This window comes from Ursus arctos, unplaced genomic scaffold (assembly GCF_023065955.2).
Source record: "Ursus arctos isolate Adak ecotype North America unplaced genomic scaffold, UrsArc2.0 scaffold_3, whole genome shotgun sequence".
NCBI classification, from domain to species: domain Eukaryota; kingdom Metazoa; phylum Chordata; class Mammalia; order Carnivora; family Ursidae; genus Ursus; species Ursus arctos.
The window spans coordinates 100,604,517-100,630,496 of record NW_026622985.1 but is presented as its reverse complement, the minus strand read 5'-3'; the positions used below and the strand labels follow the sequence as shown (position 1 = coordinate 100,630,496).

General features: G+C 35.7%; 1 protein-coding gene across 3 annotated transcripts in view; it reads left to right on the top strand.

Moving 5' to 3' along the window:
- LMBR1 (limb development membrane protein 1) overlaps positions 1–25,980 on the top strand; it is a 180,989-nt gene that overhangs the window by 126,857 nt on the left and 28,152 nt on the right. For all 3 annotated transcript variants that reach the window (XM_026479220.4, XM_057304482.1, XM_026479222.4), the window contains exons 10-15: positions 428–508; positions 6,649–6,725; positions 7,368–7,445; positions 9,673–9,746; positions 9,977–10,067; positions 11,331–11,397. In XM_026479220.4, coding sequence (XP_026335005.1) covers positions 428–508; positions 6,649–6,725; positions 7,368–7,445; positions 9,673–9,746; positions 9,977–10,067; positions 11,331–11,397 — 468 coding nt within the window. The remainder of the gene's footprint in view (positions 1–427; positions 509–6,648; positions 6,726–7,367; positions 7,446–9,672; positions 9,747–9,976; positions 10,068–11,330; positions 11,398–25,980) is intronic.

Here is a 25,980-nt window from a genome sequence, read left to right as displayed (position 1 = left end):
TAGAAATCATGTGTGTGGTATATATGAATATTTACATGATCATGAAGAAAGGTGTGGAAGCACCAACCGGGCTGTTATCAATTGTCACTTTAGGGGGGTGGGATAGAGAAGGAGATCGTGACTTTCTTTCACTTTCTATAATCATGATACTTTTGTCATTAATGAAAAATTAACAGATCAAGTAAAAATTTTATTGAAGAAGGCATTTTCTAGGAAACATGTAGTATTTAATCAGCAAGAACTTGGTGGTCTTAAGTAGTAAAAAAATGAATATGTTTTCCTGTGAATCACAGCAGCATTTGTTTTTATTCTCAGGGATCAGGATTTGTAGTGTGTTATCTTATATTTTAATTAAATATGAGGGCTACCCATTCTGTGCTGTCAAGGTTCTGTTGTAATGCTTCTAAAATATTTTTGCTTTTGATAGGGCTATCTTCATCAGTGGAATACAATATAACGGAGTTGGAGCAAGAACTTGAAAATGTGAAGACTCTTAAGACAAAATTAGGTACTGTACATTTTTGTTCTTGACTCATGTACTGGTCTTGGATTCTTTCCAAAGACTTTCCTGTAGTCTGAAATATTAAAAAAAATTATGAAATCTTTAGTTTATATTACAAGCTTCCAATCTGTCCAAAGCTATTGATACAGACTGTTTTTTAGTTTGGGGAGAGGATAAACATGTATATACTCCCTTTTTTGTTTTGTTTTGTTTTGTTTTGTACGTGCATAAAATGACTTTTCGGATCCTGATGTTCAGACATGTCACTCTGTTGTCTCTTCACTTGTATTATTGCTGACAAGTAATCTTCTGTCATCCTCATCTTTTGAATTGTCTTTTTTTCTCTCTCTGCTTTTAAGATGTCCTCTTTGTCATTGACTTTGCACAGTTTGACTCAGATGTGCTTTAGAGTAGTAGTCTTTATGCTTCTTATTCATTGGGTTCATTGAGTCTCTTGGATCTGGGAATTTATAGTTTTCATCTGATTTGGAACATTTTTGGCCACTGTTTTTCCAAATGTTTTTTTCTTTTCCTCTCTGTGCCTCCCTTTCAGGGACTCCAGTTACATGTACACTGGCCCACTGGAAGTTGCCCCCCAAACTCACAGATTTTCCTTTATTTTCCGGATGTTTTTCTCCGTGTGTTTCATTTTGTATAGTTGTTATTACTATATCTTCACGTTCACTGCTCTTTTCTTTTGAGTATATAATCTGCATTTAATCCCATCTTTTTTTTTTTTTTTAAGATTTTATTCATTCATTTGACAGAGATAGAGACAGCCAGCGAGAGAGAGAGAGAGAGAGAGAGAGAGAGAGAGAGAGAGAGAACACAAGCAGGGGGAGTGGGAGAGGAAGAAGCAGGCTTCCAGGGGAGGAGCCTGATGTGGGGCTCCATCCCAGAACGCCGGGATCACGCCCTGAGCTGAAGGCAGATGCTTAACGACTGAGCCACCCAGGCGCCCCTAATCCCATCTATTGTATTCTTCTCAAACACTGCAGTTTTTTTTTTTTTGTTTTTGTTTTGTTTTGTTTTTAAATAGGCTCCACGCCCAGCATGGAGCCCAGTGCAGGGCCTGAACCCGTGACCCTGAGATCAAGACCTGAGCTGAGATTGAGTTAGAGGCTCAACTGACTTAACCCAGGCATCCTCAGACACTGCAGTTTTTAAATTTAGAAGTTCTGTTTAGACCTTTTAGTCTGTGATTTTAGTCCACTTTTTAAAAAAATATGGAATATATATGTTTTTATCTGCTAATTCTAACTTCTGTGTTAGTTCTTGATAGATTTTGATTGATTGACTTTTCTTCTCATTATTGTGTGTATTTTTGTGCTTTTATGCTTGCCTGGCAATTTTTGATTGGACAGTGGACACTGAGGATCTTATTGCTAGGTGCTGATATTTTTGTATTTCCGTAAGTGTGGAACTTTGTTCTGGGATGCAGTTAAGTTACTTGGAAGCAGTTTGATATTCTTGGGTTTTGCTCTAAAGGCTCGTCAGGTAGGACTAGAGCAGCATTTCCTTTAGGGCCAGTTGTTCCCACACTAAGGCAACAATGCTCCTGATTTATGAGGTCTCGTTCCTATCTTGTGGGACTTGGCCCTTTATGATGTTTGGATACTGCTGTTCCATCTGACCTTTTTGAGTGGTTCTTTCTTCAGCTGTGGGTTGTTTGTTCATGTACCTGAGCTGATCTTTAGCCTACTGAAGACTCAAGGATGACCCTTTGAAGATCCATGGAGTTCTTTCTCTGAGGACTTTTGTCTGTGGTACTTTGCTCTGTATAGTCCAGCTAACTTGGTCTCTCCACACTCTCATTTTATGTCCTCAACTCAAGGAATGAGTTGGGGTTTGCTTGGGTTCCTGTGCCTGTCCTGTGGCCAGAAAACTGTCACAAGACAGTAAGCAGGGGCAAACCCAGGGCTTGCCTTGTTTGCTTCCCATATCTCAGAGATCATTGTCTTTCTGTGACCACACATCCAAGTCTTGAAACTGTTTCATATGCATGTATTTTTTGGTTTCCTAATTGTTTTAGCATGGATGGAAAATTGGTCTCTATTATTACTGTCTTCAGAAATGAAGTCCAGTGTTTTGTTGCTGAAAATTTATTCATTTTCATTTTCTTTTTTATTGAAGCATAATTACCATGTTATATTAGTTTCAGGTGTACAATATAGCGATTCAACAATTCCATATATTACTCAGTGCTCATCATGATATTTCACCCATCCTCTACCCACTTCCTGTCTGCCAGTCACCAGTTTGTTCTTTGTATTTGAGTCTGTTTTTTTTGTCTTTTTTTACTTTGTTTTGTTTTGTTTCTTTAATTCCACATGAGTGCAATCATATGGTATTTGTCTTTCTCTGACTAACTTACTTCACTTAGCACAGTATACTGTAACTCTGCCCATGTTGTTGCAGATGGCAAGATTTCATTATTTTTTTGTGGCTGAGTAATATTCCTCTGTGTGTGTGTGTGTGTGTGTGTGTGTGTGTGTGTATGTGTGTGTATGTATGTGTGTGTGGTGTATGTAAATGTATATATATCCCGTCTTTATCCATTCATCTGTGGATGAACACTTGGGTTGTTTCCATGTCTTGGCTATTGTAAATTAATGCTACAGTAAACATTGGGGTACATATCTCTTTTTGAATTAGTGTTTTTGTTTTCTTTGGATGCCTAGTATTGGAATTACTGGATTGTTTGGTAATTCTATTTTTAATTTTTTGTGAAACCTCCATAGTGTTTTCAGTGGTGGCTGCACCAGTTTGTATTCCCACCAATAGTATTTGAGGGTTCCTTTTTCTCTACATCTTTGCCAACACTTGTTATTTCTTGTGTTATTGATTTTAGTTATTCTGAGAGGTATAAGATGATATTGTGGTTTTTATTTGCATTTCCCTGAGGATGAGTGATGTTGAGAATCTTTTCATGTGTTTGTTGGACATCTGGATGTCTTCTTTGGAAAAATGTCTATTCAAGTCCTCTGTTCATTTTTTGATTTGGTGCTGGGTTGTGTAAGTTCTTTATATATTTTGAATATTAACCCTTTAGTGGATATATCATTTATAAGTACCTTCTCCCATTCTGTAGGTTGCTGTCATTTTCATTTTCATAAACCACACCGTATTGTCTAAAGTTCCTTTATTCATTCTGCTGTTGATGGATATTTGATGTGTTTATCTTTTGTTATTATGAATAATATTGGTATAAACATTGTTCTCCATGTCTCTTGGTACATATGTTTTTCAGGGTACCTACCTGGAAGTGGAATTATAGGATCATTGAGTATGTGGATATACAACTTTTTAAAAATAATGTCAAATTATCTTCCCAGATAGTTTTATTATTTTGCATTTGTTTTGGGCATGTCGCTCCTGTTGCTCCACATCTTTGTCAACAACTGAAAGTGTCGGACTCTACATTTTTACCAATTTAGTGGATATGAAGTGGTTTTCACTGGTGTTTTATATTGTATGTCCCTGATTTGTGTTTCCAGTGTTCATTTAGCTTCTGCTTGAAAAACATCTGCTAGTATTTCATTAGTGCTGGTTTGTTGGCAATGACTTCTCTCAGTTTTTGTTACCTGAAAACATTTTTACTTACCTTCTCGTTGGTAGGGCATTTTTACAGAATTTAGAATTTTTTTTTTTTTTTTAAAGATTTTATTTATTTGATAGAGACACAGAGAGAGAGGGAACACAAGCAGAGGGAGAGGGAGGAAGCAGGCTTCCCACTGAGCAGGGAGCCCGATGTGAGGCTCGATCCCAGGACTCTGGGATCATGACCTGAGCCGAAGGTGGGTGCTTAACGACTGAGCCACCCAGGCGCCCCAGATTTTAGAATTCTTTTTTTTTTTTTTTTTTTTTTTTTTTAAAGATTTTATTTATTTATTCGACAGAGATAGAGACAGCCAGCGAGAGAGGGAACACAAGCAGGAGGAGTGGGAGAGGAAGAAGCAGGCTCATAGCAGAAGAGCCTGATGTGGGGCTCGATCCCAGAACGCCGGGATCACGCCCTGAGCCGAAGGCAGACGCTTAACCGCTGTACCACCCAGGCGCCCCAGATTTTAGAATTCTTATTTGGTAGTTTCAACATTGAAAAGATGTCTTTCTAGTATCTTCTGATTTCTGGTTTAAAGTTGTGTTGTTGCCCTTTTGAAAGCTTTTAAGATTTTCTTTTTGTCTTTGTTTAGTAGTTCTACCCTGATATGCTCAGGTTTGGTTTTCTTTGTGTTTATTCTTCTGAGATCTGCAGCACTTTGTAAGTGTATGGCCTAGTGTCTTTTATCCATTTGGGGACTTTTTGGCCATTGTCTCATCAAATATTGCTTCTGCTCCTTTTCTTTTAGTTCCTTTGACCCTAGCTGCACATGTGCTAGACCTTTTCACTCCTGTATTGTTTTCTGAGTTTCCCCTCCTTTATCACATTCTTTGAGCCATGGTATTTTCTATTGATGTGTCTTCCATTTCATTCTTTTCAGCTGTATCATAACTATTGCTAAATTATCTCTTCAAGTCTTAATTTTACAGTATTTTTCAGTTCTAGAATTTTCAGAATTTTGTAGTTATTTTGTAGATTCAAATTATGACATTTGCCATCTTGTCATTTATCTTATTGGACATATTAGTCATTTTAAGGCCTCTTTCTGGTAAGTTCAATTTCTGGATAAACTGAAAGTCTGTTTCTATTATCTTTTTTCTTTGTCCTATCTCCAGGGAACATTTGATTGTCAGGCGTTCCTTTTCTTTTCTTTTTCTTTTTTTTTAAAGATTTTATTTATTTATTTGACAGAGAGAGAGACAGCCAGCAAGAGAGGGAACACAAGCAGGGGGAGTGGGAGAGGAAGAAGCAGGCTCCCAGTGGAGGAGCCTGATGCAGGGCTCAATCTCATAACGTCGGAATCATGCCCTGAGCCGAAGACAGATGCTTAATGACGGAGCCACCCAGGCTCCCTGAGTGTGAGGCATTTCTTACACAAAATAAAAACTCTGGATAATGTTTTTTTCTTGAGAGGGTTTACTTTTTCTTCTGGTAGGCAGTTAGAGTAGGGACAAATCCTTTCGTCTATCTGGGCTGGTGATCGTTCCAGAGTGGCTTTGGTCTTCACAAGGGGCGGTCAGTTTGCAGTTTGGCCTTGCTCCTAGTGTATAGCTTTCCTAAGTGAAAGCCTGGGTGTTTTGTTGTTGACTCTGATACCATCTCTTCATGAACCCTGAACTTAAGTTTTTATCTCAAGAAATGTGAACGCCACAGAAGCTTTGCTCTTTGCTGTACCTTCCTGTCACTCTGTCAGCCTGCTGGCCACTGGTGCCTTGAAGGGCAAGAGGCTGAATGTTAGGCTCCCTTTCTTTTCTTTCCTTTTCTCTGTGATCATAACCTCTCAAATTTTAGCTGCCTTGGTAGTCCCATACTCCAATTTTTGTTTTCCTGATGCTGTTGAGTTTGCTGAAAGCATTGCTTCAGCATCATTTTCTTTTACCCACTAATATTTGCTTGATTTCTCAGCTTCATGGGGCCATGTCAGTTATATGTTAGAAAACTCTGTTGAAGATAGTGCAAATGTGAAGGCTCACATCAATCCATTTCACAGAGTATTGACCTCACAGTTTTGTCGTGGTAGCTCTGTGATTCCTTCATGCAGATTTTTTTTCTTGGTTAAGTTTGATTTGTTTTTTACCAGTTGTTCATAGCATGAGGATTGGTATGATATCAGCTAGATCACTGTAGCTGGAAGTTTGCTTCCACCTTTAGTAAACTGGAGATATTTATCTTTAGATTAGAGGGGATTTTTACTCATGTTACTTTATTCACTCAAATCTATATCAATATGTAAATCTACATCAAATGCAAATATTTCTATATTTTAATAGTAAGCTGTGTATTAACAGTACATTTTATTAGCAACTGAAATGTCTTTACAGAGCTAAAATGTAATCATCATAGAATTGAGGTATTTAATGTAGCAAAGTGATTTTAAAAGTCTGATTTTTATAGTTTGTGGAGGAAAATTAAAAATAATTTATGTTTGCGAAAAAGAAATTATATAAAAATAATACATACTGGTTATAGCAGTAAGGAATGAAAATGTGGGTCTGGAGAGAATTTTTGGAAATCTTTTGTTGTATTTTGTTTTTTTTCCTAATAGAAAGGCGAAAAAAAGCTTCAGCATGGGAAAGAAATTTGGTGTATCCTGCTGTTATGGTTCTTCTTCTTATTGAGACAGTAAGAATTTATTTGCCTAGTTAAATAAAGCAAATTATTTTTTATTTATTTATTTGGTATTTGAGTATGGCAACTTCCTCAGCTAAATGGTTTCAAGTAAACTGGTTTTCTATCAACAGGATTAAAATCCATCTATACCTTTATTTGGAAAACCCCAATAGAGCAAAAATGGTAATTGCATTTTTAAAAACTCCTCAAGATTAACTCTTTCTTCATGAAAGCAGGACATTTATTCTTTTGTGCTGTTTAGAATTAAGAGACGAGGTATTGCAGCTATCTTGCTTCAGACTCTATGATGGGATGTGAAAATTATATTATTAAATTAGTTTTGATAACATTTTAATCATTTTTTAAATCTGTGGAGTTGTGGCTTTCCAATTGGTGGAATCCGTCAGTAACTGAATCTATATTATTAGCTTTAGTCACAAGCTTTGAAATTGTAATAATTTGCAGAAGCTTTTAGAGTTTACTCTGGAGTTTTTGCAGATAGTTTGATTACTTTCAGTTTGATTGTGGGTAGAATTTTGATCTTGACTTCTCTGTTCTGAAGCATATATTTGGTCGATAACTTAGATTGTAATACATGTGTACTTACAAAATATCTGTGAAATTCGGAACTGATGATCATTTCTTATGTTGTAGTCCATCTCGGTCCTCTTGGTGGCTTGTAATATTCTTTGCCTGTTGGTTGATGAAACAGCCATGCCAAAGGGAACAAGGGTAAAGTGCTTTAAATGTCTTTCTTTTGCAAAAGTGTTCTGTATATATACCGAGTGTTTCAAATAAGTAACTTAAAACATCACCTTTCTGCACTTATGTTTCAGGTTGTATGAATTTCTTTATGTAAAGAGCCTTCATAAACAGTGTTTGTGAACTGTGACTTTTGTTTCTAATTTCTTACTTTCCGTTGGCCAATCCTTTTATCAAATATCAGAGTTTCCTTTTAGATTTTGTATCACAGTTTATTTTTGTTTTACTAAAGTTCATATTTGTAATTCTTTAAGAAAATGTGTACTCTGAAATAGTGATGTGGAAGAAGTTTATTAGATCGATTCATAGTGTTTGCAAAAGATCTTGATATATGGTTGGTAGGGACTTATGTTTCAAAAGAGTCACACATTTTATGAAACTGAGTCAAATGTTTAGTTACTGGAGGAGAGTCAGATGTACATCTTTTCATGAATTAACTTTGTTTTCTGTCTTGTTTAAACGTTGATGATTCTATTAAATTCTCTTAGCCTTTTTAAATATATCTTCCATATAGAAGGTAGTTATCACTAAAGATTCATATTTGGTGTACTTCTAGGAGTCTCTGTAAACTTTTGATGACTTAAAGTTAGCATTTACATTTTAACGTTTTCTTATATTTTTCGAAGTCAGTAGCTTTCTTATTCCCCATAGAAAGGACTTCAAAATTCTTCCAGGGTTTTAGTGCTGCTTCTCTCTCTCAACCAGAGAATGTATACTTTTCCTCTCATAGAAAAAAGCCAATATCAACCTAAATTTCTTCCCTTCAGTCCAAGATGAGATACTCTTTTCTTTCAAAGCTAATTTTTTTTCAGCCGTATTCTCCAGTTAGATGCTGCCCTGCTCTAACTTTTGCTGGACCTTGTGCCTTCTGTTACTGCCCATTGTCTAGCCTGCCAGCATGCTTTCCATGTGCCTCATTCCACAGGTGAACAGCAACACTAAATAGTACTTCGTCTGCAACCTGGTCTTTATCTTTTGTTTAGACCCAAATTCATTGATAGAGCAGGAAGTTATCTACTGTGTTGGCTTCTATTCACTTTGTAACCTTCTTTTATACATTGCACAATGCGTAAGTCCCAAGCCCCCATGGTACATTTATGGACCATCCCCTTAGTGTATCGTAGAGAGGGACTTATACCTGGTAGGGCCCACGCATAATTGTTTAAATAAATCAGATCATCTTAATCCTGCCTGGAGGACTTCTCTTGAGACAGGGAATATTTCCAAAATGTTTTTCACCTGGCCAGTAAGCTTTCTATTAGCATTATTCATTTCTTTGTCAAAAGATTGACAAAAAAGTGATAGTTCTTAGATTTATTTATGTATGTAAAATTTCCATGAGTATTCTTACTTCTTTATGTCAAAATTAGAATGTATACATGACATGTATGGTGTTATTTATTGGTTTATTTTTTATTAACCTCACTGTACATTCTTAATTTTCCTGGTATTTTTGTTTGATACAATTAAAGCTGATAGTAGAAAAGTAGCTCATATTTGAATACTTCCTTTAATTGGTAAGCTTTGAAAATATTCTTTCTACTTTAGTAAGAAATTATTTTTTTACCTGTTTGGTCTCGTTAATAAATATTAGTTTTTCTGCTTGTTTTTTTAAGTTCTAGATAAAGATAGGTTTTGACAATAGGTATAATGTTTTGGAAAAATGTGTAGTGTTACATTAAAAAAAAATCTGTGTTAATTAAGGTATGTCTTTTAAAAATGTCTGAATTCCCAAGGAAGATTTGGGGAATCAAAACTTTCAACTGTAGAAATAGGATATGCACATTCACTTTCTTTCTATGCTTAGCCTACTTTGATACATTTTAATTGTATAATTTTTATATGTTGTTTCAGGGTTCATTTAAATAATTATATGTTCTATTCCTGTGGTACTGTTTTAAAAAAATTTCTTCCAACAATATTCAGGACAATAAGCATAATATCAATAAGCATAATATCATTTTGATAAGTAAATTACGTTTGAGATAAATCAGAGATGTTTAGAGCTTGTTAAAATTATTAACACGTGCTTGCATTAGTTGATGAACGTAGTCTAATGTCATGTTTTATTGTCCTTTAAAATCTAGATGTTATTCTAGGGTATTAAACATTCCTAATTCCTGTATTTATGAATCAGTTTTAGGGAAAGCAAATACATAGTGTCATTGAATTCTGAAAAGTGATTTTTTCCCCCCAGGGTCCTGGAATAGGAAATGCTTCTCTTTCTGCTTTTGGTTTTGTGGGAGCTGCACTTGAAATCATTTTGATTTTGTATCCTTTCTTTAACTAAACATTGTTTAACAAATTTTCTGTTTAGTTTCCTGAGACAGTGGTAATTTACTAAGACACTTGTCTAAAAGGGAAAAACAAGTCAGTCTTCCTCAAGCACGCCAAGTGGCTTTTTGTTTTGTTTTTCCTTTGGACCTTAAGAGTTTCTGGAGACTACTGAGAACTTAAGGAAACTTGCATTCTTTGGAGAGTTTTTTCCTTGATTCTCACAGCTATCTTATGGTGTCCTCTGTTGTCGGTTTCTATAGCCTCCGATTTTTTGGAAATTTTATTCCCAAGAAGGATGACACAACTATGACAAAGGTAAGGTAAAGTTTTAGGTGGCTGTGCCTCCCTTTTACGTTCAAAGGCAAATGAACTGTTTTATTTTGTAATCGCCCTGAATGGTTCATTTGCAGTGATAGGTATTTGTTTGTAAATTGCATAAACACAAACTGAAAGATTTTCAGAATGCTGAAATGAGTGGGAAAAGGATGTGCTGCTCTGTTTAATTTGGATGGCATCCATTCACTTGTAAATGCATAGAACCGCAGAGCTTGTTAACCAGCTACAGAAAACTGTTGAAAGGACTCTTTCTCCTCTAAAGAAAACGTATTGCTAATGAGTAACTTTGATTGTGCAAACTGTACTTCAGGGAGCTTGTTTGAAATCTGAAGAACTTAGTTGCTACAAGTAGTAGAGACAAAGTATTTCAAATTTGAATAATTAAAGCAAGACGGAAGAGTTCTATTCAGAAACATTTTGTAGTCTGAGGCTAATTTGACTTCCTACAATGTGTCATTGGCTTTGGAATAACAAAGACTGTTACCTTATATAGTGACTGCATCTTTTTAAAATATTCCCACAGGCTGACCATGAAGAATAAGTAATAAGAGCTGCTGATTTCTTTTCTTTTTATTATATATCACAGATTTTCAGCCTGTTTTAAAAGGGAAAAGTTATTTTATGTACTTTATGTACCTGTCTATAGAATGCTATGACTTGTTGAGATACTTAGCATCTAGTTTAAGTGATCATCAGCATTAATCAGTATTTTCAGCTCCTTTTATTTAATATGAAAGAATAAGCATAGGATACATTGGAAATGAATTATTAGAATTTAGGGGTTTTAGATTTCTAGCTTTTTGGTATTAAATCTTATAATAGTTGAACGTATTTGAAGTAGCATATATCTTGAGCAGTAGTCTGGCTTTAAAAATACAGTTAGAAGTATTAAATGTATTCATTCTATTTTACTTGACAGGCAAACCTTTTTAAAATTGGCAACCTCGATCAGTAATGTAAAATGCGTTGTTCGAGGTGTAACTTAAATGTTCTAAACTTCATATTTGTGCTAGCTACTGTAAATATCTTCTAGAACTTTACAGATGTAACTTTAAATATTTGTAGAAAACGTTTCTTACTCTCTTTAAATTCTATATTGAGTAATATCATTAAGAAGTTAGCAAAGTACAGTACGATAGTACAAGGTAAGTAGAATGTGCAGTTAAGTTCCCAGAATGTGAGTAGATTGATTGCATTTATCATTCTGCTGTCTGCCCAATATTCTTTGTGATCCCCACACAGATCATTGGGAATTGTGTGTCCATCTTGGTCTTGAGCTCTGCACTGCCTGTGATGTCAAGAACACTGGGTAAGTTTACGGGAGAAATGTCTGTTCAAAGTCCATACCTTGTTAACATATCTTTCTTAAACTTCTGCCTTAACTTTTAGATTCTGCACTTTTTCAAAAAGATCATCCTTTGAAATATAATATTGCCTTTCACATTATTTTATAACTTTATTTCTGTACTTCATTTAATGTAGAGAACCATACCAAAACAAGTACTTTTATCAACTAAAGACCACTTATTTTTTTAAATACATAAAAATGTTCCTTCTCCAAACAGTGGACAGTTTTTTCCACTGACTAGTTAAGCTTTTGAGTTCTCTGGTGAGAAAATTGTGGTATTAAAAAAAATGTTTAATGTCTAGAAAGTATAAAACTAATTTTTTGTATGAAATGTTTTTTAAAACTTATAATTAGCATGTGGTTTAAAAAACTGTAAATGTATAAAACTTATTTTAAGCTGCTTCATGTCCATGAAATAGATTTAAAAACAGTGAGGTCTTTGCGAGCATGCGCTGATTTCAAGGACGTCCTGTAGTTTAATTTTTTTCTTGCCTGTCATTTATATAGTTTTCTTAATTTTTTGATTTACAGGAACTTTGATCATCTTTTAAAAGTAATACATTTCTACATTGTTATTGAAATAGTTGAACAGTTCTTCACTTGGCCTTCTTATCTTTTATAAAGCATGTTGCAGGCTGTGATCTCACTTCTTGGCTAAATATTATTTCAGACAAAAGTTTCCGTTAGGCAGTTCTGTTTGGTTTTCTGGACTTAGGTTTCCACTTAAGAGTGTTCACAAATGGTTAGAAGAATCCCATCATTCAACCTCGGCAACTTGCTCATAACAAAAATTACTAGTCACTTTGAGTTGCTTTTGTTTACGTCTTCTATTGCCTCTGTTGTTGATTCAAGACTCCTGGCCAGCAGGGAGGCGGGCTGCAAGAGGGAAATAGAGGCTTTATGGTTATCTGTGCAGTGCTTACCAAGAATTTCGTTTTAAAGTGAAATCTAAGTATAAATGTAAAGGGACCACTGTTTCACAGACTAATACAAAGCTTATTTACTTAGTGGTCTTACTTCTTTTGTGTTTGCTTTATAGGACTTGTTATTGTTTTGACATCTGCTTATGGTGTGCTAATCTTGAAAATGCCAAAAGTATGCCCGTTAGTAACTTCATTTGTAACTAAGTGATATCATTTGTATTATGACCATCCAACAGTAATTTCTGTGATATTATAGCCACCCTACCATTTAGTCATTTATAAAACTCACTGTGATCTGTTATTTAAGATTAATTGTTAATAATGATATATACTAATTTTATGGTAGAAAATTGCACAGTAGGTATACTTTTAATACAAAGAAAACAAATTAATGGCAAAATTTGCTTTTTGAAGATCAACAAATTAAATTCCTGAATAGTTTGCCATAGAGATAACTAAAAAGAAGAAAAAGAAAGATGGGACAATTAGAATGCAGCTAACAAACGCCTGGACCCAGCTGTCCAAACAGGATTAATGGAGCGCATTAGGGTACAGTGAGTCATGTGGCGCTTTGCAAAATATCAACACGCACTGCATTACAGGTTATGCCCAGTGGCACTGAATAGATGAAAAGAAGTAAATACGTTAAACAGATTCACGGAGGCTTTTCACAGTATTAAAAAAGCAAATTTCTGGACTAAAAGAAGCAGCTTTATTTTAGTATTATGGGAAATGCAAACTAGAGAGTTACTTTGTAATTCCTCTATTAACCCTTTAGGACTGAGCCTTTGATTTTTAAGAAGATAAAATGTGGAGAATTGTCATGAATGTTATCCTGGTGTATAACAGGGTTTTGATTTACCAGCTGAAAAGCTCATAAGCCTAGAATAGAGGATGTGTTTCACAACCACATTCCAAGCTGCGAAAGTTTTTACTTTTTCTCTTTGCCTCTCCTGAGGAAAGCCTGACCCTTAGGATGCTCTCATCTGCCCCTGGGAATCCCACTAGCAGCACCCCGTCCCTTGAAGTGAAATGAGACATGAAATAACAAGGAAAATCCAACGTTACCTGTATATGAGCAGCTTTTCTCTTATTTCAACAATTTATCAGTGATAGTTTTTACTTTAATTATAAATTGAAAATACATTGAATCCTGTATAAAATGATTTGGTGATATTTTTGCTTCAAAATGATAGTGTATATGAGTTTTTTGGTTTTTGGTTTTTTTAATTTGCTAGCTGGTGGTGTTAGTGCAACGGAGGCATCATTAAACTCTAGCTTTAGAGTTCAGTGCCTGGTGTGATAGGACACATTCATTAAAGAATTCCTCTGATGAGCTTCTTATATTTGAATATGGAAAAATGTGTACTAATTGCAAAATTGCCACAGAGTAGATTTTATAAGCATATACTTGACAACTAAGAATTAAGTCATGAGGACGATTTTGACCGTGTATTTTAAGCTAAATATAATTAATATAAATGATGGTTTTGTTGTCTATTGGAAAGACAAAGAATCTGAGCTTAACATTTCTTATTCGAACTCTTTAAAGTCCTTTAAAAGTAATGTCATGTCAGTGTATATGATTTCCAAAACATTGCTTTGCTGCCTATTTAGACTTCAGTTTTGAAGAATCCAACATTTTGGGGGATTTGATGTCCATATGTGCAGTGAACAGTTTACTGTTTGACCCTGACTGGAGGAGGTGGCTGGCAAACAAGGTGAAAACAGAATAGGACCAAGCCTAAGGAACTCTCTGTAGATGCCCAAACTTTTCTGTAATCAAATATTTCAAAAGCAACAATGAATTCTGTAAGAAAGATTTTGTAGGATTGCTGACATGCTCTGTATTATGCTTAATCAAGAAATTACTGAGAGATGGACCTTTTTTCCAATTGTTACTTGCAATCTCCTTTAACAGGGGAGATTTTTCTCAAATGTAACCAACAGACCTTGCAATACTGTCATTAATTTCTTTTTTAAAATTATTTTGATAGTTCTGTTATCTTGAAGCTCTTTCTGTAACTTGTAAATTATACAAGGCCCAAAATGCAGAGTTTTAAAAGAAAATATACTTATGATATTAAACAAGAATATTTACCCCTTTGAATCACCTTGAATTTATTTTTTAGTATTTCCATATATTTCTTATCTGGGTCCTATCTAGTCCCTCATCTTGTAGGAGATAAAGTGGATTACTTTTTCATTCCTTGATGAAGGGAACCTGTTTAAAAACTGGTCCATCTTGGAGAAGTCTTGATTTGGGGTTTCACAAATATACTATTAATCTTTACCTTGGGCCAGTTCTTTCCAATTCTCAGTGTAAAACAAAAGTGAATGATGCTTAGAAATGACAAGTGCAAAATAGAAGTATAAATCATAATATGTATTCCTAACTATGAGTTTGATATAAAAATAATTAAAAATTTCTCAGCAAAAAATTTGTATATGACTTACTTATATTCAGTTATATTGCAGAGAGAGTGGCACTAATTGTCTTTTGGGTGATTACTGTTCTTATATGTGAATAATAAATCTATATCTAGTTATAATATTTATTAATAAAGAGAAAGTATTCTGTGTCAGATGCATTAAAGAGTTAAGAGACTAACTAATGCTCAATCCCTAAATGCTCTTTATTTGCAGTATCTACTTGTTGTATTCTTCTGGTGCCACTCTTGTTTCAGGGAACATAGTCCTGTCTGAGAAAAAGTCATGTTGGCTACACATTACCTAAATAATATAGCCGTCTGTTGACAAACATTCAAATATTTTAAATTTTAGTTTGTTATAAAATATTTTTATATGAAAATAATTCTAGTTAGGATAATTTAGCTAGAAAGCGGCTTAAGATGTAATCCTTAAAATGTTACAATTAAAAACCAGACAGTAAGCTAAAATAAGGGTCTACTTTGTACTAAGAAAAAAGGCCTTAGCCTGGCCGAGAGTACTTTATAGCACACCTGCACACAATCAGTTCTGAGATCAGTGAATGTATTATCTCTTTATTTGTAGGAGATTTTATTTTAAAATTAATTTTAATTAATTATGTAAGTATAGACATGAATAAATTCTCCTTATAAAGAATACTAAAATTAGAGATCAGGCTACAATTCCTTGTGACCACCAGTTTTACTCCCAATCCCCTTTTCAGAATGTCCAGGTCTTCACATCTTCTTCTGTGCATATGTAGACATACCTGGTGTCTCTGCAGGAAATGTGAAATCCTCACCTGGGGTTACCAGGATGCTGACTCTGGTCATTGTTTTGTTCTTTCTGTTGCCTCCAGACCTCAGTGTGCTGTCCAGCAGGAGTTGAAATCATCTCCTGTACTGGAACTCAGTCATCTGAAAGTGAATTTCAGACTCCAAATACTTAATTATCTCTTTTTGCTCAGGTCACCAGTGACCTCTTAATTATCTGATCTTGTGGATTCTGTTTTTGTCTTAATTGCACCATGGCATTTGCTGTTTGTAATCCCACTTCCCATATCTCTTCTTTCTTTATTTCTGGTCCCCATTCCCCTGTTTCTTTCTTCTCCTTTGGCCATTTTTAGCTATCTCTTTTCCTGCTCCTCAGCTGTACCTGTATACTTGTCCCCAAACCCAAACCTCCAACCCAGCACGTACCCCTGAGCGAAGAGCAGATAATCCCAACTCTGTACTCCATGTGGGTGCCATCCCACACTGGTCATTTCTACAGCAGGACCCACACTTGGTGTGTGTGTCTCTCTCTGTCCCTCCCTCCTTCTTTCCCTCCCGCTGCCCCTTCTCTTTCCTCCCTCCCTCCTCTGTATTTTCCTTCAGTCCTTGGCCACTTTCTATCTAACAGGCCAAAGCAGAAACCTGAGAGTTATGTTAGATGCCTCTACTTCTTCATGCTGACACCTAACAGTGATACTCAGTTTCATCTTGTTAATATTTCTCACATTTGCCTCTTCCTTCCCATTTCCCTTACAAAGAAGTAAGAAGAATCAGACTCCTGTAAAATCCAAGCAGAGAGCTGAGTTTTATGATTTTATTTTCAATACTTTATTATTAGGGAACGTTCATGAAGTAGATTCTAAACAGGTGTTCTTTTCTTTGAGGAGAATAGAGTAAGAAGTGAAACCAAAGGAAATGAACTGAAGAAGTATTTGCTTTTCCAGGTCAGGAAGTGTTATTGAGGGACACTGTGGAGGCTCCATCTCTGGATATTTTCTTCAGGAAGAGAGTAGACAGTTTCTGTCCAATTTTCGGGGGGCTTAAACTATTCACCTATTTGAAAATCAGAACTTAGGTGCTTCTTGGACAGTGATTTTCATTCCCATTCACTGGCTTTTAGTTTATTAAAATTCACATAGTCCAGTTCATCTGGCCTACTAATTAAGTTGCCTTCATATTAGGACAAAATAAATTTGTACCGTGTAAATAGTTGTGACTAAAATTGGTTTGATATTTGCAAACACACTTGCCCTCTCTGAGCTTTGGTTCACATTGCTCCCACCTCTCTCCTCACCTGTCTGCTTGTCCAGTTCCTCCCCATCCTCTAAGGCCAGGTCACAGTCTGGTCACACGTGAAGCTCTCAAATTCTTAGGCATTCAGCCTTGTGTTATACATACCTGCATCTACTGGCTTTGTCAAGAAACTTTACATTCCCATAAAGGACAAGACCATATTTTATGCATCTTTTTATCCCTTCCAGCATCTAGTTAATAAGTATTTGTGGTGTCAGTGGGTGCCCTGCGTTGAGTGTGGACTGTGGTCTTGGAATAGGTGAACTAAGAAATCAGGTGTCTATTGTCCATCCTGATTGTCTTTATTTCCATGTTTCAAGCTTGTTTGACCAAGTATTTTAGTTTTATTATTTTAAAAGACCCTTATAATAATAACCAAAAGATAGAAACAACCCAAGAGTTCATCGACAGATAAATGCATAAACAAATTGTGGTCCAATACATACAGGGGAATATTATTCAGCCATAAAAAGGAATGAAGTCTAAGTGAAATAAGCCAGTCACAAAAAAGCAAATACTGTGTGATTTCTCCTTACATGAGGGTCCCATGGTCATCTAAATCACAGAGACAGAAGGGGGAGTGGTGGTTGCCAGGGTCTGGGGCAGGGTGGGGGGAAGAGGAAAATGGGGAATTGTTCTTTAATGGGTACAGTTTCAGTTTTGCAAGATAAAAGTTCTTTAGGTTAGTTGTACAATAGCGTGAATGTATTTTACTGTACACTTAAAAATAGTTCAGATGGTAAATTCTGTGTTGTGTGTGTTTTTACCACAAATAAAAAAAAGGAAATGAGTGGTATTCTGACACTGACACAACATGGGTGAACCTTGAAAACATGATCCTAAGTGAAATAAGTCAGGCACAAAAGCCACACGTCGTAATATTCCATTTATATGAAATGTCCTGAGTAGGGAACTCGACAGAGAGAGAAAATAGGTGTAGTGGTTGCCAGGGATTGGGGGGAGGGGTTATGGGTAGAAACTGCTTAGTGGGTCTGGGGTTTCACTTTGGGGTTATGAAAGTGTTTTGGAACTAGGTAAATTTACACAACATTGTGAATGTACTCAGTGCACTGGATTGTTTTCTTTGAAACCGTTAATTTTATGATATGTGAATTTTGTCTTAATAAACTGTTATTTTTTTAAAGACCCTTACACAGTAACATAGTAGACAGTAAATATTTGCTCTGTCCTCTGTTTCCTTGGTGTGGTAATCTAACTACTCCTGAGGTCTACCTATTTTTATGATTGTGAGTCCGCCTTTGAGTGTTCTCTGTTACCCTAGTGATAGGCACTTGATAGAGGAAGCGGGGCAGACAGCAGGGGCCTTTCTAGTATAGGTAGAACTTAACCAGGAGCACCTTCCATCCTCCCTCCTCTCCATGCAAAGTCTTCTCATGATTTAATGGCTAGTTTAGCACCCCATCCCCTTCTCTTACAAGGAAAATGTAATCCTGTCACTGCCCTGCTTTCTATGCTTCAGAGACTTTTGCCATTAGAATAAGGTTCTGTCTCATTAAGGTGGCACAGGAGGTCCTTTAAACCTAACCCCTGCTCGTATGTCCAGCTTCATTTCTTGCCACTCTGAGCCTCACCTGCTTTGAACCATGATTAATAATAGCGGTGTTCTTCGGGTGTACTGGGTGGGAACAGAGTACTGCTCTACTTTGCATACCTTTAAACATGTGACTCCATCTGACATGAGTGATTTTGTTCACACCCCATTCCCTGGCACAGTGTCATTCAAGACTTGACTCAGCCATTAACCCCACAGAGAACGTTTTCCCTGAGTCTCCGCCCTTTAGGCATCCCTCCTGTGTGCTCTCCCATCGCCCTTCTTCATTCTCCACACATCTGCCTCATCACTGAGCATGTTGTGTTCTAAATGCTCACTTTTCTCTTCCCTCCATAAAACTGTCAGTTCCTTGAGGAAAGGGTTGCTCTGTCTGCATGCAGCTTTCAGTACATCTGTGGGAATTCATGCTTCTTAGTTTCCCATTTTACTTAACTGCACAGGCATTTAGTTTTACTAGAAATATATATGGAAATATGAAATATGTTATTGAAAGTCTTCACTTCTTAGGACGTGAAGACAAATCCATGAAGGGAATAAATACCTTACGTACTTACTTTGTAACTCCTACAGTATACTGTATACAGTATACTGTTAGGAATATGATAGGGACTGAAAAATACTATAAAAATTTAACTTATAATGCAAGACCAAATACAGAAATACAGAACTTCTAATTAAATCTAATTGCCACAGCCATAAACTAATATAGGTATGCATGCTAATGGTGTGTATATAGTCTGAAGACTAATAAATGTATTTTAACAGCTTTACTGAGGTATAATTGACATATCATAATCCGTACGTATTTGAAGTATATAGTTGATAAGTTTTTTTTTTTTTTTACAAGTTTTGACTTATTTGTACACCTGTGAAATCATTACCATAATCAAGATAGTGAACATACCTGTCACCTCAAAATGTTTCCTTTTGGCCCTATGTAGTTCTTCCCTCACACCTCTCCCACTGTATCACACCCCTACCCTGTATCCCCAGGCAACCACTGACCTGCTTTTTCTAACTATAGGTTAGTTCATGTTTCCTGGAATTTTATATAAATGAAGTCATACAATATGTACTGTTTTTTTGTTGGCTTTTTTCACTCAGTGTATTTATTTTAAGATTCACCCAGGTTGTTGCATATATCAGTAGTTCATTTTTTATTGTTGAGTAGTGTTTCATTTTATGTGTGGACCACAATTTGAACATTCACATCCAAGTCTGTATATGGGCATATGCTTTCATTTCTCTTGGGTATTAACTAGAAAATGGAAAGCCTGGTGTATGCTTAATTTTTTAAGAAACTGCCAGACTGTTCCAAAGTGCTTATCCATTTTGCATTCTCAGCACAAGTGTATGGGAATCCTGGTCCCTCTCCACCTTCACCAATACTGGTATAGTTCATCAGTTAACATTTGCCATTCTAATGGGTGTGTCGTGGTATGTCTTTGTGGACTTACCTTGCATTTCCCAGATGACTAGAACGCTCATTTGCTGTCTGTATATCTCTGGTGAAGTATCTGTTCAGATCTTTGGCTCATTTTAAAAATTGGCATTATTTTCTCATTCTTGAGTTTTGGGTGCTGTTTATATATTCTGGATAAAAGTTCCTTATCAAGATATGTGATCTGCAAATATTTTTCCCATTTGATGGCTTGTCTTTTTATTCTTTTAACAATGTCTTTCAAAGGACAGACATCCTTAATTTTCATGAAGTCAAATTTACCAAGTTTTCTTTTTGGATTGTACTTTTGGTGTTATATTAGTATACTGAATCTTTCTCTAACCCCAGATCACTTATTTATCTCCTGTGTTTTCTTCTAGAAGTTTTATACTTTTAGGTTTTAGGTTTTGTACTTAGATCTAGAAATTAACTCCATTTTGAGTTAATTTCTGTGTATAGTATGAGGTATGAATTGAGATACATTTTTTTGCATATGGGTAGCCAATTATTGTAGCACCACTGCTTGAAAAGTCTATTCATTTTCCCACTGAATGGCCTTGAAAACTTCATGGAAAATTAGTTGTCCATGTATGTGTGGGTGTGGGTTTGTTTCTGGACTCTTATTTTGTTCCATTGATGTCTCTGTTTGTCTTTACATCAATACTGCACTGTCTGGGTTGCTGTAGACTGAGCGTAAGACTTGAGATCAGGCAGTGAAGTCTGTTCTTTTTGAGAGTGGTTTTAGTTATTCTAAGTCCTTTGCATTCCCTGTGGCTTTTTAAATTAGCTTGTCATTTTCTACACAAATGTCTGCGAGGGTTTTGGATTGTGTTGAATCTGTAGAACAAACTGGAGAGGATTAAGATCTTTACAATATTGAGTCTTTCAGTCCCTGAACAGTGTATACTTATTTAGTTCTTTAATTTGTCTCTACAAAGTTTGCATTTTTTGTTTAGGTCTTGCACATTTGAATCTGTTGTAATGGTATTTCTTTAAAAATTTAATTTCTTATAATAGTTCATGGCTGATACATAGAGATACAGTTGATTTGTGTATATTGGTCTTTTATTCTGCAACCTTGCTAAACTCACTTATTAGTAATAGTATCTGTTTTATAGATTTTGTTGAATTTTTGTTGATGAGGATGATGTCTGTGAATAAAGATAGTTTTACGTTTTCCTTTCCAATATGGATGCTTTAATTTATTTTTCTTGTCTATAGCACTATCTGGAGCTTCGAGGACAATGTTGAATAGAAGCAGTGAGAACAGACATTCTTAACTTGTTTCTCACCATAGCAAGAAAGCATTCTGTCCTTTACTGTTAACTGATAATAGCTGTGGTGGTTTTTTGCTTGTTTACTTTGGTAGATGCCTTTCACCAGGTTGAGGAGGTTTCCTTCTTTTCTCCTTTGCTGGAGTTTTTATTGGGAACGGATGTTGGATTTTGTTAAATGCTTTTTCTGAATCTACTGACATAATCACGTGGCTTTCTTTTTTAGACTATTAATGTGCTGAATTACACTGAGTGATTCTTGATTGTTAAATCAATCTTGCATTCCTGGAATAGCCCCCACTTGGTCATGACATAGTATCCTTTTTTTTTTTTTTTTTGTAAATGTTGGGTTTAACTAGATAACATTTTGCTTAGGATTTTTGTATCTGTATTTATGAGTGCATAGATCTGTAGTTCTTTTTGCTTGTTAATAACTTTTTTCTGGCTTTGATTATGTGAGTAATGCTGTCTTGATTGAAAGTATCCAGAAGTATTTCCTCCTCTTCAATTTGCTGGATGAATGCTATACACTAAATGTTTGTGTCCCCCCAAAATTCGTATGTTGAAACTTAATCCCCACTGTGATGGTATGAGGGGGATGGGGCCTGTAGGAGGTGATAGGTCATGAAGCACCACCTTCATGGATGGGATCAGTGTCCTTATGAAAGAGGCCTCAGAGCGCTCCCTTGCCCTTTCTGCCATAAAGATAGCAGTCTGTGAACCAGGGAGTGGACCCTCACCAGACGCAAACTGTGCTAGAGCCTTGATCTTGGACTTCTAGCCTGCAGAACTGTGAGAAGTAGGTGTTTGTTGTTTACAAGCCACCCAGTCTATGATATTCTGTTACAGCAGCCCTAATGGACTAAGACAATGAGTTTTTATAGAATTGGGTTTTTTTTCCCTTCAGTGTTTGATATAGTTCATCAGTGAAACCATCTGGACCTGGAATTTACTTTGTGGAAAGGTTTTAACAGCAAATTCAATTTCTTTTATAGATAGAGGACTACTCAGCTTATTTATTTCTTCTTGAGTGAGTTTGTTAATGTGTTTTAAAGAATTTGTTTATTTCATCTGTGTTGTCAGGTTTTTTGGCATGAAGTTCTTTTATTATCCCTCTAGTATAGATAGATACATCAGTGCACTGCAGTGCTAATTACCTACTCATAGCGATATTGGTAATTTGTTTCTTTTCTTTTTCTTTAATAGTATTGTTAGAGGTATATTGATTTTTTTAAGATTTATTTTATTAGAGAGAGAGAGCACGCACACATGCATGCGTGCACGAGTCAGGGGAGGGGCAAAGGGAGAGGGAGAGAGAGAGCATCTCAAGCAGACTCCCCACTGAGCTCAGAGCCCAGTGCAGGGCTCAGTCCCATGACCTGGAGATCATGACCTGAGCCGAAATCAAGAGTCAGCTGCTTAACTGACTGAGCCACCCAGGTGCCCCAAGAGGTTTATTGATTTTTATTGATCTTCTCAACGGAACAGTTTTTAGTTTCATTTATTTTTCTCTATTCTTTTTCTATGTTCCTTTTATTGATTCACTATTATTTATTTTCTTCTACTTATTTTGGGGTTTATTTTTCTCTTATTTTTCTGCTTTCTTAAAATTGAAGCTGAGTTCCCTGATTTGAGATCTTCTTTATTTTCTAACATTGGCACTTAGCACCGTGAGTTTCTAAGTACTGCTTCGGCTTTACCCCCCTGAATTTTGATCTGTAGTGTTTCCATTTTCATTCAGTTCAGTATCCTTTTTTATTTTGTCTTTGACCATGGATTATTTAGAAGCCTGTTATTTAGTTTCCACATATTTGGGAATTTTCCAGAGTGATTTGTCTGTTAGTGATTTTTTTTTAAAAAGATTATGTATTTATTTATTTGACAGAGATAGAGACAGCCAGCGAGAGAGGGAACACAAGCAGGGGGAGTGGGAGAGGAAGAAGCAGGCTCCTAGCGGAGGAGCCTGACGTGGGGCTCGATCTCATAACGCCGGGATCACGCCCTGAGCCGAAGGCAGACGCCTAACCACTGTGCCATCCAGGCGCCCCCTGTTAGTGATTTCTAATTTAATTCCATTGAGGTGAGGAGGAAATATATTTTATATGACTTGAATGATTTTGAACTTATTGAGACTTGCTTTATGGCCCAGAACATGGTCTATCCTCGTATATCTTTGTGCCTGAAAAGGTGTATTGTATTCGTGGGTAGAGTGTTCTATAAATGTCAGGTCAATTTAGTTGATAACATTACTCAAGTTCTTTGTATCCTTACTAATTTTCTAACTATTTATTTTATCAATTATTGAGAGAAGAGTTTTGAAATCTATTAAGATTGTAGATTTGTTTATTCTTACATTTCTGTTTTTGCTTCATGTATTTTGAAGTTCTCGTATTAGATTCATAAGTATTTAGGGCTGTTATGTTCTCTTGATGAATTGACCCCTTTATAATTATGATAGTGATGATGACATTCTTTATCCTTGGTAATATTCTTTGCTGTAAAATCTACTTTGTGTGACATTTGATTATAGTTACATAGTATACTTTTCTCCGTTCTTGCACTTTCAACCTGTTTGTGTCTTTACATTTAAATAGTTCATTTCTTACAGATAATGTAGAGTTAGGTCTTGCTCTTTTATCCAGTCTATTAATTTTCATTTTTGAATTTGGATGTTTAGACCATTTACTTCGAGTATGATTACTGATATTATTATGTTTGAATCTATTATCTTGCTAAAATCTATTTCTTCCCATCTCTTCTTTGTTCCCTTTTTCCTCTTTATCTTAATTTTTCTGGATAAGCTGCATTAAAAAAATGATTCCACTTTATCTTCTTTGTTGGCCTATTATCTGTAACTGTTTGTGGTATTTTTTGGACAGTTGCTTTCTGGTTCATAGCATAGATTTATAAGTTATCACAGTCCCCCTTCATGTAAAATCATAGCACTTAGTATAGTATACTAAGAGTGTACTTCCAACAGTGTTCTTCCATTTCTAGCCTGCCAGTCTCCTTCTCTTGTTATCATACATTTTATTTGTACACATTATAAGCCCTATCATACATTGTTTCCATTTTTGCTTTAAACAATGACCCTGAGTGAGATCATAACCTGAGGAGAAATCAAGAGTCGGATGCTTAACTGACTGAGCCACCCAGGCGCCCCAATCTTGGTGTTTTATCAGAGAACATTTAACTTATAAATTCATCCTTTTATGACAAGATGTATGTATTCTTTTTGGGAATCTTACGTTAAAGCCGTGGATATCATGTCAGCCATTTGTGTGAGATGCCAGCACATCTGGTTTATTGGTAAAGTTTATTTGTTTATTGGTAAAGTTTATTGGTAAAGTTATTGGTAAAGTTACTTTAATGATACCTTCAGTCTGTCAAGCTTTATAAACTCTCAGTTTCTTCTTGTTAGTAAGGAACAGGAGTATGCTTGCTAGAAATCAGAGTCAACCCAGGTGGGCTAGCAAAGGTAAATTCTCATGATTCATATTGTAGGTGGAGTAACCAGCTCTTTCCTGAAATGAGGTTTTGTATCTTGGTTCTTGTATAGGTAAGAATAGAAAAAGATCTTTATTCAAGGAATTATGCATAAAACGTTTTAGCTGCATCTTAGTGCGTATTATTCACAGATAATCCAGATAATATGGCCTGTACTTAGCCACTGCTTAACTCGGCTTTTTTTTTTTTCTATTTTAATGTTTTTTTATTATGTTAGTCACCATACAGTACATCCCTGGTTTCCGATGTAAGTTCGATGATTCATTAGTTGCGTATAACACCCAGTGCACCATGCAATACATGCCCTCCTTACTACCCATCACCAGTCTATCCCATTCCCCCACCTCCCTCCCCTCTGAAGCCCTCTGTTTCTCATAGTCCATAGTCTCTCATGCTTCATTCCCCCTTCTGATTACCCCCCCTTTCTTTATCTCTTCTCCTACCGATCTTCCTGCTTCTTATGTTCCATAGATGAGAGAAATCATATGATAACTGTCTTTCTCTGCTTGTCTTATTTCACTTAGCATTATCTCCTCCAGTGCCGTCCATGTTGCAGCAAATATTGAGAACTCGTTCTTTCTGATAGTTGTTAACTTGGCTTTTTACCTGGTGTGTATTTTACTTATCTTTTAAAGAAATGACTTCGGGATGGGAGTGAACATTTCAGTATTTGACTAGGAGAGTTAAATAACAGCATTTGATAATTGAATTAAAAAATACTACTAATTAAAAAATACAACTAACTAAAAAAGTTAGTAGTATTTTAAAAATATGCTGCCTTAATACCCTTTTATGTCTTTCTCCAGAAATAGAGATTTTGAAGTATTACATGTTTGTACAATAAATGTTAAGTTAAAATTTTAAGTATTGTTACTTTTTCTTAAGTGTTGCTGCTTTTAACAAAAAAGTACATTTTACAGTTTATTACTGTGACATAAAACTCTCAGATGGAGGTTTAGGGGAGTGATTGTTTAAAGTTTCTTGCTGTTCAGTCTTATAGAAGATTTTCAGAATTGAAGAGCTGCGTGTGTTGTCCAGAGTGATCGATATTTATTTATTTATTTATTTATTTATTTTTTATTATAATAATATTTTTTATTATGTTAGTCACCATACAGTACATCTCTGGTTTTTGATGTAAAGTTCCATGATTCATTAGTTGCGTATAATACCCACTGCACCATGCAATACGTGCCCTCCTTACTACCCATCACCAGCCTATCCCATTCCCCCATCCCCCTCCCCTCTGATGCCCTCAGTTTGTTTCTCAAAGTCCATAGTCTCTCATGCTTCATTCCCCCTTCTGATTAACCCCTTTTCTTTATCCCTT